The sequence below is a fragment of the Xenopus tropicalis genome, chromosome 6 (assembly GCF_000004195.4).
Source record: "Xenopus tropicalis strain Nigerian chromosome 6, UCB_Xtro_10.0, whole genome shotgun sequence".
Lineage (NCBI taxonomy): Eukaryota > Metazoa > Chordata > Amphibia > Anura > Pipidae > Xenopus > Xenopus tropicalis.
In genome coordinates, this window is record NC_030682.2 from 93,454,515 (window position 1) to 93,472,658 (window position 18,144).

The 18,144-nt window shown below is 41.5% G+C and overlaps 1 protein-coding gene across 2 annotated transcripts in view; it reads right to left on the minus strand.

Annotated features, from left to right (window-relative positions):
* The window catches only part of gmpr (guanosine monophosphate reductase), a 49,760-nt gene that overhangs the window by 9,939 nt on the left and 21,677 nt on the right, over positions 1-18,144 (minus strand). For both annotated transcript variants that reach the window (NM_001113824.1, XM_012964242.2), the window contains 3 exon segments: positions 8,418-8,460; positions 9,346-9,452; positions 17,764-17,845. In NM_001113824.1, the coding sequence (NP_001107296.1) occupies positions 8,418-8,460; positions 9,346-9,452; positions 17,764-17,845 (232 nt within the window).

The window sequence follows — 18,144 nt, forward strand, 5'->3', positions numbered from 1 at the left end:
CCTAATAGACAACCTTAGCCCTTATTTGGCAGCTCCATGAACTTTTATGGTGCTTGTGTTGCTCTCTAAGTCTTTTTACATTTGACTGTGGCTCACGAATAAGAAAGGTTGGGAATCCCTGATGTACAGTGATTTTGTTCTCACCATCTGTGAGTTTCTTCTAGGTAATCCTATTTCCTCTCACACTCCAAAGCAAACCTATACAAATATACAGAAAGGTGACTCATGAAAGCTCTAGTGGTGCAGCAATAGAAATAATCTATAATCTCTGTAAATTGCTACAGAATATGTCAGTGCTATGTAAATAAAAGAATAATAATACTTAGCTACAAGGAAAAAAACACATAAATCACAAGTCCAACGCATCTTCTAATGTTTATAGATTTTTTTATGGTTTACCATAAAAAACTGCATAGATGCTGAAAAATGGCTGCCTTTTTTACATGAGTCCAGGAAACTTGCTGTGGAGCAGAACTGCCACAGGGATGGATGAACAAGAGCTAAAATCAGAAGCATTATGAACAGGAGGGAGAACGTGAACATTATTGAAGAGAGCAATTCATAACTTAGGAGAAAAATAAATGACTGGTGGAAGACTGAAGAAAGGTGCTAAACTGGGAATAGGGGTGCACTGGGTGATCTAGAAAGTTGAAACATGAATGCAGAGAGGGAGCCTGAATTTGTGAACTAAAGGATTGAGGCTATTAACATATAGAGGAAATATACTCCAGATCACTTATATCTTTTCTTCTTGAGCTGCTCTTTATACATATAGCAACTCTGGCTTTCGCACAGAATCATAAACCATGAAAGTACAGTACATCCTAGTACACAGAGCTCTCCTGCTTTGTCAATCTCAGTGTCAGTGCAATGTTCAACAAGCAAGAGGGCGTTTGAGACAGTTGCCCTGGCAAAGGCAAAACATCTCTGGGTTTACATATTTAGGATTTCATAAGATTTAGATAATTGGTAGTTCATGGGTCATTCCTATGTGGTGGCTTTTGTGTGTTTTCCAACCAGAAAGCAGGAGTTAACTAAAGGTTGCCATGCATTGAAAGGTCTCCAAATGAGTGGATCTTTCCCCGTTATGGGTCATAATTGCTATGCAGGCCGCATGATTGAGGACCCCATCAACACGCAGATTAGGTCCTTAATCTAATGGGTAAATTAAACCCCCCATTTGATATCTGTTTTTCAGCCAGATATCGGTTGGGAAGGCCTGTTAAAGGGCCCTATACACTGGCCAATAAGCTGCCAACTGGGTCCACTGGCAGCTTTTATCAGCCCGTGTATGGCAACGTGAATCCAGTCTTTTCTGTACAGAGTGGAGTATATGTAGAAATTGAACTCACATAAAATTATGCATGTCCAGTTTAATCTGCATGGAGTCCCATAGAGAAAACAGGTTTTACGTAATTCCTGCATTACTGTGCGGCAGATTGAACATAAATTGTTTTCTTCATGGTGTGTAATATAAGCACACTCCTATCTGAGTGATAGTTACAGTTACAATTATGGGCCAGATCCAATTCCTTTTCTCCTAATTCAGTTCCAGTTTTTCCCATAGAACCGTTTCATTCCTCTGTAAAGATAATTATTACTAGGAAAGAAACACTTGGGGGTGCCAAACTTTAGTAAATGCCCCCTAATTTGCATTTTTAAAACTTTTGCACCATTTATAGAAAGAATATATTTTAAAATTCCTGTAGAATCTTATGCAGGACTCTAGAGCCAGGTCATGAATATGTAGTATCTAATGCTTGAAAAAAATGCCACAGCTGACCTGATAGCGAATGCGCTGTAACAATAAAGAAACAATATTATTATGAGCATTTTAACTAACTTATTGGAACATCTAGCTCATTTGACTAGTACAGATCAGATTATTTTAATACCCATAAAATTAATACAGGTATAGGACCCATTATCCAGAATGCTTGGTACCGAGGGTATTCCGGATAAGGGGTCTTTCCATAATTTGGATCTCCATACCTACTAAAAAATCAATAAAACGTTAATTTAACCCAATAGGATTGTTTTGCCTCCAATAAGGATTATTTATATCTTAGTTGGGATCAATTACAAGATGCTGTTTTATTATTACAGAGAAAAAGGAAATCAGTTTGAAAATTCTGAATTATTTGATTAAAATGGAGTCTATGGGAGACAGGCTTTCCGTAATTCGGAGCTTTCTGGATAACGGGTTTCTGGATAAGGGATTCCATGCCTGTAGTAAGAAAGAGTGCAACTAACTAGAGCTAACTGAGTCAAGTTTAGCATGGGTCCAGACTGCTGGTTTTTATATATCCAAATAAAATAATGAATGATGCAGCATGACAAATGATACCAGTGTTAATCGGTTCATATTGTGATATAATAAAGGCAATTTGAGCCTTAGATACACAGACCCAGTGAAGAAGAAGGAGAAGAGAAAAATGATTATAAGAAAATCTAAGAGAATAAAATATATCAATTCATTATTATTAAAAAGCAATAGGCTGGGGGCACATCCCTGTATACCGATAGCAGAAAGAAAGAAGTAGATTTGAAAGAAATCTAATACTATAGCAAAGGTTTATAGATTATTGGAATTTTTCAAAAGAAAGACTGCTGCACAAATCCAAATGATGCTGTTGCCAAGGCATTTCTCTATTTGATCTATACAAAGAATTTCTAGTTATTGCTCTTAAAGGTTCTAGACAGTAACAGCAATTGTTATAAACCCATTTTGCTTCTATATGTCTCGGGCAGGCACTTTTATAATAGTGTGCAAATGAATGCTTCTCAACACTTTTATATAAGCAACTGCTCAGAATCTAGTGGGAAATCTTTTGTTTTGTTTCTCTTGAGACCATCATAGAAAATATGCACTTAGTGTGGGAAGGTTTTAATGTTTGTGTATGGCAGAATTCCTAAACTGTGCATTAAATGACGCTTATTCCAGGAATAATGTTTTTGTGGCCTTTATCTAAATCATTCTGTCAAAGTTAATATGCATTCAACTTGCAGGAACATAACTGGTATGCATATGGCAAGGTTATGGTTATAATACAGCTCAGTGATGCCATCATGCACATTTATATTGCCTGTATCTTTTAGCACTTTATAAAACAGAAGCATAAAATAAAGAAAATATCTATGACTCTCTATTGCAGTGGTTTCAACAGTGTGGGGCTGGACCCACTGAAGCAGAGTGTGGGGGCTCAAGCTAAATGCCAGTTGGTGTATGATTTAAGGAGCATGCTATTTTCTCTCCCAAATATTACTTGAGACTTAACATGACAGAGAGTGGGATTTGTGTGTGACCATTTGTTGTTCTCTATGTTGTTGATACTATTGTTGATACTTTATGGCTGATACAGCAATGTCTTCATACATATATAACAGTTTATGAGCTAAGGGAATCCTTCACCACCAAGGGAGACTTGAACCGAAAATAAAAACCACCACTGCTACTACAGTTTAATACTTGTAAAAACTGCTTCTGCTACAAAATGAACTATGCAATGTGAAGTCATATAGCTTTAGACTCCCCCTCCTTTAGTCTATAACTGATTGCCTTCATAACACCCAGAGCATAACCCAAGGACAAGAATTATTCACTCTATAAACTTTGCCATCTCACCCTAGAGAGAGCCCTCTCCAATTAAGTACTGCTTGCTTTGAAGAACAATACAGGGACTAGAATTACTTCTCTTACTCTACAGACTTTGCCCATTTCACCTTAGAGAAAAAGCTCTTCAACTTATCAACACTTAACCGGGAATAAAGCTACAGTACAATATAATTTGCTCCTATTTGAGAGACCATTTTCCTTTGAACACCTCATTTCCTGCTCTGCAGAACAGCTCCCTGCAGAGCTTTCAAAAGCCATTGTATCATTATTAGAAAACTTGGAAGGATGAATATGAGATCTCAAAAAGTTAGCAGTAGATCACTCAGGAAATGTCTTCACCTCAGACAGAAAGGCCATTTAAATATCCAAATAGGGAAGATTCTTACAAATACAGAATAAAATGTATATATAATAAAAGGCAAATAACCCCCCCCCCCATCCCACTTTATGGCATGTGTTAATTCAGTTGGGCTTATGCATAAAATCTGAATTTAAAAAATATATATTTTTTTTTACACAGAAATACCTGATACCACAAATAAAAAGGAAAGTATGATAACCTATCTCTGACTCGCAAAAGTTAAAACCAACCCCATCCCTTTTCAGCAGCAGCGTAACTTGATCGCGCCGGGATCCCCTGCAGAAAAATCTTCTAAAGGGGCCTGGGACGACCAGTCCCTCCTCCCTGGCCCTCTCAAGCCACACCTTGACTATGGCACAGCAGACCCTGCAGCCCGGGTCCGGTCTACTTTATGCATAGTTATGCCACTCCCTTAGGCTGGCAGAGTCATACAACCCTTTCTTTATTTTGTTCAATTGTAAAATGATGGATTATGGTACTGTCTATACGATATATGTACATATATATATAAAATAGATATTTATAATTTTTCTGGAAGTTTTTATGCATATTTTCTACATAAGCCCAACTGAATGAGCTCATGCCAAAAAGCATTTTTTTCTTTAAATCAGTATCACTGGGAAAACCTGTAGCCCACTGTACAGTGAGGATGTACCTGTAGAGAGATATATGGACTCTAAAGAGTGTGCACAAACCTACTGTATGCTACATGTTCTGCTCTTCCTGAATGTCTCTTGCACAAGCTTCCTTGTTTAGTTGACATTGCTGTTCTGTGTAGGGCCTGGACAGCACAATGCTGCTTTTAGTGCTAACTGGGACATCAATAGATCAGTGAAAACTAAAATTACATTTAATTTTTCTTATGTGAGTATAGTATATGGCACAGACTTGTTAAATGAATTCCCACAGGCTGAACCATTTTTACACTGATCCCTCTGCTTCCATCCTTAATATTCACTGGCATTGGACTGGCACTGTTGCTTGGCACTATGACCACCGGCTTCATCTGTCCATGTGCAGTGTCGCTAATAACATAGAGGTGTCAGCCCACATCAGATGAATGTAAAAGGTAAGTGGTGGGGTTCAGGGGATATTTCTTTTGTGCAGAGAGTGCAGTATTAAGTAGAAATCTCTTTTGCAATTCTCTGTGGACCTAAAGGTGGCCATACATGTGGCGATCTGACGATGTTTCGTACGACCATCGGTCGCACGAAACATCGTAAGATCCGCCACACACCATTCAGGGCTGAATCGGCAGGTAAGGAGGTAGAAACAATAGGATTTCTACCTCCTTCTGCCGATTCAGCTCTGAAGGGAGAATTTTGGTCAAAATTTTCAAACTGGTCCGATCGGCGAGTCGTCCGATATCAGCAGCTTCCTGCGATATCGGTCGACTCGCCGACATGCCATACACGCACCGATTATCGTACGAAACGAGGTTTCGTACGATAATATCGGTGCGTGTATGGCCACCTTAAGCCCATCTCCCTTAATGAAGGGATTTGAAGGGATTACAGTAGGCACTATAAAACTAGACACATTATGAGGATGGGAATGTCTTCCTAACTGCAGGTATCATAAAAGAAAAGCAACCAAATGTGGAAACTGTAAAAAGGGCTGCATTGCTTTCCTGCTCTAATAATATTAATATTAAGTATAATTCCACATGCTTCTATAACTATATATTTTTGGGGGATTTTTATTTCCTCCAATGCCAACATAAAAGAGATGCAGAATCAGTGGATCAGTTGCTCACAGCACTGCCAGGGGTCTTTTCTTCAATATAATTATCTGCTGGTCCCTCTGATGAATTCATTCATCTTAAACTGCTCAATTTTACTGCACTGCTCTCTATTACATATGGGCAAAAAATGAAAAAAAAAAAACAAGTGTGTCCTGTTAGTATGATATTAATGAGCAGAAACTGAGCAGAGGCTGCCTCAGCCATGATATTATCTTTGTTTCATTTATGGCACACAATGGGCCTGATTCGCTAAAGGGCGATAAAACGTGCGCTATTTTTATTGTGCGCTAAAATTTTTACCGCGGCTTAATTTTGGCGATTTTTTGCACGATTCACTATGAGCATACTCGTGCTTTTTTACGCGCGATATTGCATGCGTTATTTAACTCGCGAAGACTATTTCAATGTGGTATTTGCTGGTACATGTGCTAAATTACGCCCGCGAATAGTCACCGCATATGAATGGTAGCTTAGAAATAGTGTATAAAAATTGTCCCCGCATATAAATGGTGTATATAAATATTAGCCACATATAAATGGTAGCATATAAATGGTAGCATATAAATAGTAGATGCTTATAAATAGTAGCCACTAGTGATGAGCAAATGTGTTCTGGTTATCTTTATTGAAAAATTAGCAAATCTTTCGAAAGATCCACGAAACGGCAAAAATGTTGTGCGGGCAAAAAAATTGTTTCTGTGACTATTATTTTTTGACGCTTGTATAAATTTTTGTATGTGCGGTGAATTTTTGCGTGGCAAATTTTTTCATGCGTTTTGCCATTGGCGGATTGTTTTGCGAAACGCATGAAAAAATCCGCCGCAAAAAAATTCAACGCACGTCCAAAAATTCGCTGCGAATCCACGCCTGGCGAAACATTTCATCACTTGTAGCCAAATATAAATAGTCGCGCAAATGAACGCACGCCATGTTAGCCATACACGCCAATACTTGCAGAAAATTACTGTATTAAAAATGAATTTCGCTGCAAACTGGCGGCTGCGTCACTCTAGGGGAAACACATACTTGAATAAATAACACTGTAAGTCCATATTTTATTGCAAAAAATCATTTACTGTACTTTTGTATAATTTTTCGCCTGCCTGTAGGTGTTAATTTTCGCATAGCCAAATGCGATATTTAGCGCGCAAAAGTTATAGTGAATCATGCGATCGTATTCTTTTCAGCACGGAAATTAACGCATGCGGTAAAACTAGTGCGAGAAATAACCCATGCGAAAATGGCGATTTTTCGCACGCGATAATACTATGGTGAATCGCGCGCAAATTATTTTGCGTTTTTTAACGCAAAAAAGCGTGCGATAATTTTTATCGCACTTTAGTGAATCAGGCCCAATATGTTCTGTCGCCTACTCTTAAACTGCTCCAGTGCTGCCAATAACATTTCTGAAAATACCTTTGGTAGTGAGGATCCATTATATGCAATTAATTGTGGGCTCATTTGTTTCCTAATATGTCTGTCAAATGAAAACGTTAAGCAGTGTAAAGTTATTTTCATGTGGCATTGTGTCCCCTGCCTTTTGTGAATATGAGACTAACTTGGCTTGCACATTCCAACATCTGCAAGACTCAATTGTTATCTGGCTACATGCCACAGGCTGTTTAAAAGGATTATGAGAACTCTGCACTGGAAAAAGAGCTAAAAAAGAAAATAAAATAGATTTTTTTTATATTTAACTTTAAAATTTGACATGGGGCTAGACATATTGTTAGTTTCCCAGGTGCCCTCAGCCATGTGACTTGTGATAAACTTCAGTCACACTTTACTGCTGCACTGCAAGTTGGAGTGTTATCACCCCCCCTCCCAGCAACCAATCAGCAGCACAATGGGAAGGTAGCAGATAACAGATGCACTGAGATATCACCTACACAACATTATTACAACTAAAAAAATAAATTTGTTGGTTCAAGAATAAAATTGTAAGAGGTAGAAAGAATTATATGCAATGTAAAGAGTGTACAGAATACCTTTAATTTAGGCCTGACTGTAGTGAGACAAACCCCTTATGACAAGAGCTATCCACAGACAGATACACTAAGAGAATGCAATTACAACATAGTTAATGGCACACATGCTGATAATCTGCTTTTATACGCTGGTGGAGAAAAGCTAATGTGCTCCCATCCACTCCTTCTTCTTAATGCACGGATAGGCACAGCACCAGACTTTGGGTGCACACACAAGGTGGAAAAGGTGTGAAGGCAAAAGTATGCATTTTTGCACAGAGATCTGCTATGTCTGTGGGCTTATAGACCAACCCCATACCTATCAGTGCACCAAGAAGAAGGATTGCCTCTGTAGCCTTGTGATCCTTTAGCCTAAACAGAGCTGCTGAATAATATTATGCCTACAATATCAATGATTATTGTTAGGCCCAAAGATTTCAGTCATATACTTTATAATGCCAGTAAGGGATGCCTTCTGTTTAATTGCCTAAATATATATATGTTTGTATAAATATGGTACCAAAATATAGATCATGATCTCCCAGCATATTGTCTGGATTTTTTGAAGGGAATAGTAGCTATTCATTGCATCAGTGATTATATAAGAGATCATGTAGGCAATGCTAAAGTGACAAGCTAAAGCCATTAGATTTACCCATATGATTTAAAGTGAAGCATTTTTAAAACCTTAGAACAAAGGTAGTGCTGCCAGTTGTTCATGCAACTTACCAAACGCTTTGGCGACATCTCCTGGACAACTGCAGCCTCCATCCTTCAAGTGAAACAAAATAAAATCACTCAGAAAGTATAATAAACGGATTAGATTTTCAACTTCATGCCTAGTTCATCTGGTGAGCACATTACATTAGCGTTGCAGGGCTTCACTGTGTCACTATTGTCCAGAAAGGCACATGTGTCATAAATACTTCTAGGGAAATTTAATTGAGAAATAATGGGCTTTACTGTAGGGAAGCACTGAATCCAACATTTCCTAATACAGACTAATAGGAAACCAACATCGCAAGGCATAACTGGTTTAAATCCAGCTGACCGGCACTGCTGACACTACAAAGGGGGACCACATAATATTATGAAATGGAAGTAGAAGTTATTTCCACAGATCATTTTTTTAGTTGAAATATTTCTGTCTCACAGCACCATCTAGTTGCCACTTCTAGAAAAGCAACACCCTAAATGTCAAGATGTCAACATGAGTGACAAATTTTAAAATAGCTTTTTAGCACTAACAATAAAGTCAATAAAAGTAATTTATGGAAAAATGACAGCTAATGTGGTAGTGATGTTAGATACTGATACTGTGTTAGGAGCAACCAAGCTAGGATGCCATGCACAAGTCAGTCTATTTCTTGCAGTCTACAGTTAGAATGGTAATTTCCACAGCTAGGATTTACTGACCAGTGTTTAGAAACGTCTGCACTGAGCAGAATAATAACAAAATTCATATTGCCGTATTGGTTCCTAATGGACTCAGTCCTTTGCAACTTATCCTTGATACAGCAGTTGGTATTAATTTAAAAGTAACACAAAAAGCTGTTAAGTGAACTGAGTACCATTGCAACAGGTACCTTTAATTCGGAACAATAACATTCAGATAATGTGAAGTTATGCACAAGCTATCCATGTCTTCTTCACTTACGGAAATGATGTGTCCTTTTAGCCCATGGGCAGAGTCAGCACATTCAATCACAGCACTCAGCTGGGGGTAACCAACGCCAGTTTTAATCCTGGTCGTACATACTGATCCTGTGAAATTAAAACATGATCATTACCAACTTATTTGGTGTTCCAGTTTCTCACATTTATATGACATTTTTGTACAGCCGCGTGAGCTTCTCCTAAATCTCCAGTCAGTGTAAACCTATATACACCTGGCTTTTGAATAGTTTTTGGTAGTGCTCATAACTAAATTTTAAACCATTACGTGGGGGTGCAAATAGGCTGTGACCACAAAATTCATATAGACAACAACAAAAGATCCTCTGCACTCACCCATTATCAATATATTTAGAACATTAAGACAATCTGTGCATTAAGCTACCAAGAGTTGCCTACCCCTTTAAGCAAAACAGGGATTGTTTGTCCATAGATTGCAATATACTTCAAGCTGGCCAACTACGTCAAAGTCATCCCCATGCAGGCCAGTCCTACACTCACTTTTTTCTGATTCGTTAAGAATTCTACTGCTTCAATATACATTTAACAAAGGGACAGAGTGTCACGATCAGTATCCCAAAACCCAAAACAGACTCCAAGGACCCGGTCTCGGCTCACGCTTCTGCCTATAACCGCCGCCTTTCACGTCGGGAGGAGCCCTTCGCTACTCGGATGCCGCCAGGACTTGTTGTGAGAGACCCGAGGAGAGAGTTCTGAGCAGGCACGGGAACTAATTGTATGACAGGAAGGTGGGGGAACACAAGCGTAGTCAGGACGGGCCGGGGTCAGCAACAATCGGGCAAAGCGGTACAAAGTCAGGATCCAGTAGAATAGTCGGTCAGGCAAAGGTCGGTCCAGGCAGCAGGCAAGAATAATCAGGAACAGGCAAGGTCAATACAGGCAGCAAACAAGAGAAGGTCGGGTACAGGCTAAGGTCAAACACAGCAGGAACACCAGAGAAACACACCCAGGAACTTACAGGAAGCAGAACCTACGTTGGGCAATGATTTCAAGCTAGAAGCACCTTAAATATTTGAATTTGGCGCCATCGTGACGTCATATGCGCGCGCCGAGCGTAGACGCGCGTGCGCATGCGTAGAGGCGCCGGACGCGAGCGCGCATGCGCACAAGGCGGAAGCCTTAAAGGGCCGCACGTCGCGCGCGCCCGCGCCTAGGGAGAATCGGCGGGCGTCCCCGCAACGGAGGAGGCGGCGGGCGTCCCCGCCGCCCCACTAGACCACCAGGTACCCTTACATTACCCCCCCCTCCAGAGGGGGCCACCGGACCCCTTGGTTTATTTGGAAACCTAGCATGGAATTGCCGTACCAGACAATCTGCCCGAACATCAGAAGCTGGAACCCAAGACCTCTCTTCGGGACCATAACCTTTCCAATGCACCAAGTATTGTAGCTTACCCCTAGAGAGGCGAGAGTCAACTATCCTTTGAATCACATATTCGGATTGTCCTTCAATAGAAACAGGAGGAGGAGGAGATCTCTGCCGAACCACTCTAGCGGGTTTCAACAAAGAAACATGAAAAGAATTAGTAATCTTGAGTTCGGGAGGAAGTTTTAGTCGGACCGTGTTAGGGTTTATAATTTCAGAAATCACATAAGGACCAATAAACTTGGGCGCAAACTTGGAAGAGGGAACCTTCAGAGGAACATTCTTGGAAGAAAGCCAAACCCTTTCACCAACCTGATAAGTGGGTGATGTTTTGTGACGCTTATCAAAGGCTTTCTTCTGAACAGCTACTGCAGAAGACAATGCACTATGAACCTTTTGCCAAATGTTAGAGAAATTATCAACTATAGAATTGACTGCAGGTACCTCCGAAGGAACAGTGGAAAATGAAAAAACTCTGGGATGAATGCCAAAAACAACAAAAAACGGTGACTCCCCAGTGGATGCGTGAGTGGAATTATTGAAAGCAAACTCAGCCCACGGAAGAAAATCAGCCCAAAGGGATTGATTACTGGCAACATAGCATCTAAGGTACTGTTCCAAAGACTGGTTTGTCCTCTCCGTCTGCCCATTGGTCTGAGGATGATATGCTGAGGAGAAGGACAACTCAGTACCCATCAATAAACAGAAAGCCCGCCAAAACCTAGAAACGAACTGGACTCCCCTGTCGGAGACTATATTCAGCGGAGCCCCATGGAGTCTAAAAATATTCACCATGAAATGTTCTGCTAGGGATTTCGCGGAAGGGAGGGCGGGAAGGGGGATAAAATGGGACATCTTACTAAAGCGGTCCACAACCACCCATATAACAGTATACCCTTTGGAAGGAGGTAAATCTACAATGAAATCCATGGAGATGTGAGTCCATGGCCTTTCAGGAATCGGAAGGGACTGTAGTAGACCCTGAGGCAAGGACCTGGACGGCTTGGAACGTTGACAAGTTGAACACGAGTCAACATAATTATTAACATCTTGTCTTAATGTTGGCCACCAAAGGGTACGAGACATGAGAGAACAGGTCTTACTGCGACCAGGGTGCCCAGCTACCTTAGCATCATGAGCCTCTAAAAAAACTGCCTCACGGAGGTTTTCTGGAACAAACAATTTCCCTGGGGGCACATTGGGAGGAGAGTCAACCTGAGCTTCCGTCAGGGAAGTAAGCAGATCTGGATTCAGAGCAGCTATAATCAACTCCTTAGGGACAATAGGGTCAGGTGGAGATCTCTCCAGAGGGTTGGGGTCAAAACTCCTAGACAGGGCATCTGCTTTGACGTTCTTTTCACCAGGTCTATAAGTTATAATGAAATTAAAACGGGAAAAGAATAATGCCCACCTGGCCTGTCTAGGATTCAAACGCTTAGCAGATTCAATGTACAAGAGATTTTTATGATCAGTGATTACTGTTACTACATGTTTGGCACCTTCCAAGAGGTGTCTCCATTCAGTAAATGCCAATTTTATGGCCAGTAACTCCCTATTACCAATATCGTAATTTATCTCCGTAGGAGAAAACTTCTTAGAAAAAAAACCACAAGGGTGAATCTTATTCGTTACAGGATGCCGTTGAGACAGGACTGCCCCTGCTCCAATTTCAGAAGCATCTACCTCCAGTAGGAAAGGTAGAGCCGAGTCAGGGTGCAGGAGTACATGAGCGGAAACAAAAGCCTCCTTTAATAGTTTAAAGGCTGCTAAGGCCTCTATTGGCCAAATGCTTGGATCAGCACCCTTCTTAGTGAGAGCGGTAATTGGAGCCACTAATGTAGAAAAGTTCTTAATAAATTGTCTGTAATAGTTGGCGAAACCCAGAAATCTCTGTATCGCCCGTAGAGACAAAGGTTGTACCCAATTTACAATGGCCTGAACCTTGACTGGATCCATTTCTAGACCTTTATGGGAAATAATATAGCCCAGGAAGTGAACTGAAGAAACTTCGAAGATACACTTCTCAATTTTTGCATACAAATGATGCTGCCTTAATCTAGATAAGACCTCCTGAACATGGGCACGATGATCAGAGAGACTATTAGAATAAATCAAAATATCGTCTAAGTACACCACTACAGAGCGACCTAGAAGATCACGGAATATGTCATTCACTAATTCTTGAAAAACCGCAGGGGCGTTACATAACCCAAAGGGCATTACCAGATATTCATAATGCCCAACGCGGGTGTTAAAGGCAGTTTTCCATTCATCCCCCTCCCGAATTCGTATTAGATTGTAAGCGCCTCTAAGATCGAGCTTAGAAAAAATGGTGGCACCCTTGACTCTATCAAAGAGTTCGGAAATCAAGGGAAGAGGATAACGGTTCTTAACCGTGATTTTGTTTAAACCCCTGTAGTCAATACATGGTCTGAGACCCCCATCTTTCTTTTCTACAAAAAAGAACCCTGCTCCTGCTGGGGAGCAAGAGGACCTTATAAACCCCCTCTCCAAATTCTCTTTTATATACTCTTCCATAGCCTGGGTCTCGGGTAGTGATAAGGGGTAAATTCTACCCTTAGGAGGAGAGGAACCAGAGATTAAATCAATGGCACAGTCATAAGGCCTGTGTGGGGGAAGAGTTTCGGCAGCTTTTTTAGAAAAGACGTCCGCAAAAGGGAAGTAAGGAGCAGGTAGCCCCTGTAAAGAAGTTGCGGCCAGAGCCTGGACGGGTTTCATACATAAGGTCTGACAATCTGTTCCCCATTGGAGTATACTACTAGTTAACCAATCAATCTGGGGACAGTGCTTACGCAGCCAAGGGAGACCTAGGATCACTGGGGTATGCGGGCAATCTATGATGAGAAAGGAGATTTGTTCCACATGGTGTGACCTTATGGACATGGAACAACTTACGGACTTAGAGGAAATAAGCCCACGACCCAGAGACGTACCATCAATGGCAACTAGCTTGATGGGAGGGAATAAAGGAAGTGTGGTTATTCCGTGCCTGCAAGCAAAATTAGAATCTAGGAAATTCCCTTCTGCCCCAGAATCAATGAATGCCAAGCTTTCCACACTACTCGTCTCCCATCCCAAAAGGACCGGAACCATGACTTTGGATAAACTAGGTTGGGGAGTGGAAACGACATTGCCCAAGCAGAACTCCCCAGATCTGCTTAGGCTCTGTCGTTTCCCGGCCTTTTGGGACAAGTACTACGAAAATGACCTTTATCCCCACAGTACAAACACAACCCATTAGCCCGTCTGCGATCCTTTTCCTCAGAGGATAAACGGGTAGAACCCAGCTGCATAGGTTCTTCTGAGGGCTTAGAGAAGGCAACCTCAGGTCTAGGTATAAACTCTGTATGAGAGGGTTGTGGAGAAGCTACGGAAACTTTCTCCTGACGTCTCTCCCTGTGCCTCCTATCAATTTGAATAGCCAGATACATTAGGGAGTCTAGGGAGGATGAGGCGGGAAAATTGATCAGGCTGTCTTTCACAGCGTCAGATAGCCCGATTCTAAACTGACTACGTAAGGCAATGTCATTCCACCCCGTCTCTACTGCCCAACGGCGGAATTCAGTACAGTAATCCTCAACCCGTCGTTTACCCTGCCTAAGGTTACGAATAGCGGAATCAGCAGAGGCAGAACGATCAGGATCGTCATAGATTATCGCCATGGCTTTAAAAAAGGAATCGAGGGATGTACGGGCAGGATCGGAGGGTGGTAAGGAAAACGCCCATAATTGAGGATCCCCAAGCAGTAGGGTCATGACAAAATTAACCTTCAGCTCCTCCGTGGGAAAAGAACGAGGGAGGAAGCTAAGGTACAACTTACATGCTTCCTGGAAAGCAAAAAATTTACTACGCTCCCCAGAAAACTTTTCAGGGAACGGGACCTTAGGCTCAAATACATACGTTGCTGAAGCTGTGTGTGGTGAACCGCCTCCTGGGAGAGAAGCGGGAGTAGGAGCGGCAGGCTGTTGCTGGAGCGCATCCAACCTTTCAGATAGTCTCTGGAGCCACTGGATAATCTGGTCCTGCTGGGCTTCTTGTTCCCTAAGACGCTGGAGGAGATTTGCTCGAATCACTTCAGGGGATGGAGGTGACGCAGCAGCCCCTTCAGGGTCCATGTTTCGGGCCCAACGTAATGTCACGATCAGTATCCCAAAACCCAAAACAGACTCCAAGGACCCGGTCTCGGCTCACGCTTCTGCCTATAACCGCCGCCTTTCACGTGGGGAGGAGCCCTTCGCTACTCGGATGCCGCCAGGACTTGTTGTGAGAGACCCGAGGAGAGAGTTCTGAGCAGGCACGGGAACTAATTGTATGACAGGAAGGTGGGGGAACACAAGCGTAGTCAGGACGGGCCGGGGTCAGCAACAATCGGGCAAAGCGGTACAAAGTCAGGATCCAGTAGAATAGTCGGTCAGGCAAAGGTCGGTCCAGGCAGCAGGCAAGAATAATCAGGAACAGGCAAGGTCAATACAGGCAGCAAACAAGAGAAGGTCGGGTACAGGCTAAGGTCAAACACAGCAGGAACACCAGAGAAACACACCCAGGAACTTACAGGAAGCAGAAACTACGTTGGGCAATGATTTCAAGCTAGAAGCACCTTAAATATTTGAATTTGGCGCCATCGTGACGTCATATGCGCGCGCCGAGCGTAGACGCGCGTGCGCATGCGTAGAGGCGCCGGACGCGAGCAAGCCAAGCAAGCCGCTAATGACTTTGATATAGTTGGCCAGCTTGAAGTATAATGCAGCATATGGACAAAAAAACCCTGTTTTGCTTAAAGGTGAGGGCATAGCTTAATGCACAGAATGTCCTAATGTCATATATATATTGATAATGGATGAGTACAGAGGGCCTTTTTTTGTCTACAGTCCTGGGTTGTGACAGCAACCCTTTCCCTGCCAAGAATGTAGATTGCATTGTTAGCAAAGGAATTATCAACACACTGTTGCCGTAACATGCTGATTGTCTGAAAACCACAGATATAAGAATTCTATATGAAGAGCGGGCAGTACTTAATGAATGGATTTTAGACGATAAAGAGATTAAACAGAAGAAAATAATTGCATATAAAAAGGAAGAAATACATTCTGTACTAGAATTCTGGAAGATGTATATAAATAACTGTGGATACTATACTATGGCATTTCCCTCTGTAATATATTATATTTGGGCGAGCACTGTATGTGAAACCTTTAGCTCTCCAGCTGCTGCCAAACTACAATTCTCAAATTTCATGACAGCTAAGGACTTACTCATGGGATACTGGGAGTTAAGGTGACATAGTACCCTTTCTTTCTTAAAATAACTGAGAGGCTTTTAAGTGTATCTCCTTTTGTCGGAGATAAGTAGAATACAGTTCTGGATTTCGGATGCCATAGTGCCACACTAGTAAAACTGATTTATTCACCCAGCTAAAATGAAATCATGTGTATGATGCATGTTCTTCTAGTCCCTTCCGTCCTATCTATAATTTGTTTAGGACATCCGTAAGAGTGTAGTACAATCCACTGAAGCATTTATATATTACCCTTGTAAGCATTTCATCCTATGAATTTCTAATAAGGTTTCTCTGCCTAAAATGAAATATGAATGTAAGAGGTAACTGTCTTTTTCTCTTATTTACATACTGTTTGAATACATATATTTACAGTTTGTTTGTGTATTGCTTAATTTTACTTCTTTTATTTAAATTAAGCACTTGCTGATTTATACTACATATATGTATGTTTATTGGTATATGTATGAATTTGTGTATTTAGAGCCTTAGATAAGGCTGGTCTGTGTAACCTTGGCTGCGAATGCCCTGTGGGAAGTGGTTCAGGGATGTCAAGAGTTAGTGCTATAAAAGGATGGGGGAGCCATGTTAGTTTTGTTTTTTATGGTGAGGGCTGCTGACAGGGGCAGGGAAAGTCCAACAGAAGAGAGACCTGAAATAAGATTTGATTTCTGTAGGGACATGTTTACTAAGACTGGAGATAAATATCACTCGTGATGTTGCCTGTAGCAACCAATCAGATCTTTGCTCTTGATTTCTAACTTGTAGGTGACTGTTCAAATCTAATTGCTGATTGGTTGCTATGGGCAACATCACCGGTGATATTTATCTCCACTCTTAGTAAACAATAAGTCCTAGGGTATGTATTGCCCCTTTTCATATCCTAAAGGTGGCCATACACGTGGCGATCCGACGATGTTTCGTACGACCATCGGTCGCACGAAACATCGTAAGATCCGCCACACACCATTCAGGGCTGAATCGGCAGGTAAGGAGGTAGAAACAATAGGATTTCTACCTCCTTCTGCCGATTCAGCTCTGAAGGGAGAATTTTGGTCAGGCGCCTTCTATGGCGCCCGATCAAAATTTTCAAACTTGTCCGATCGGCGAGTCGTCCGATATCGGCAGCTTCCTGCGATATCGGTCGACTCGCCGACATGCCATACACGCACCGATTATCGTACGAAACGAGGTTTCGTACGATAATATCGGTGCGTGTATGGCCACCTTAAAGCAGGGCAAAGCCCTGAAATATCTGGTTAATTCCTGAACCAACCACAAATGTGGCATACATGAATGGCTACATGAAGTCAAGTATAAAGTGCTAAAGCTTGCCACAACTGGTCCAAATAGAGTTAGGTTTCTTTGCCTCCTCTGGATCAGTCTCTGGATTAGTGTTGTATGTTATATTGAATGGATTATTATGATTAAAATTTGTTTTTTTCAACGCAAAATAATGTTTTTTTTATGTAAGTGTTGCCCACCACTTGTGGCACATCTTTAGGGAAATCCTTTATATCCTCTCCTGCTGGACATACATATGATATAAACACTACATTGTTACTTATCTCAACAAACTTAACACGCTCTAATACTAGCTAAGCCAATGTGGAAACAGTGGGCAATATGGAAGGATGTGTTAGTGATACAAAATATTTTCCACTCGTAAGTTTAAGCCACAGCAAATATAAATGAGTCACTATGTCAGTATAAACTTGCCTGGTCCAATTCCAACTTTAATGATGTCTGCTCCAGAAAGAATGAGCTCTTCTACCATTTCCCCTGTTACAACATTGCCAGCCTGGAAAAAAGAGAAAACACACAGACATTCATTCAGCCAAGCAGAAACTATCCCACCGAAGTTAACCTTGGGAGGAGGCAGAAATGAATTATTCAGTCTTATTTTTGGACAGGAAAATGCTTTCAATGTAGTAAATGGAGTGTGGCGGTTTCCTGTGGCTGTTAGGAAAAGTTAGAGCTGGGGATAGGATGCAAAGTATTTATAAAGTTAGATGATCCCACACTGGCATGTATTTATATAGCTATTTATAATAAGCTGCAGGTGTATGGAACGCTTTCTAGAGAAACAATATAACCACT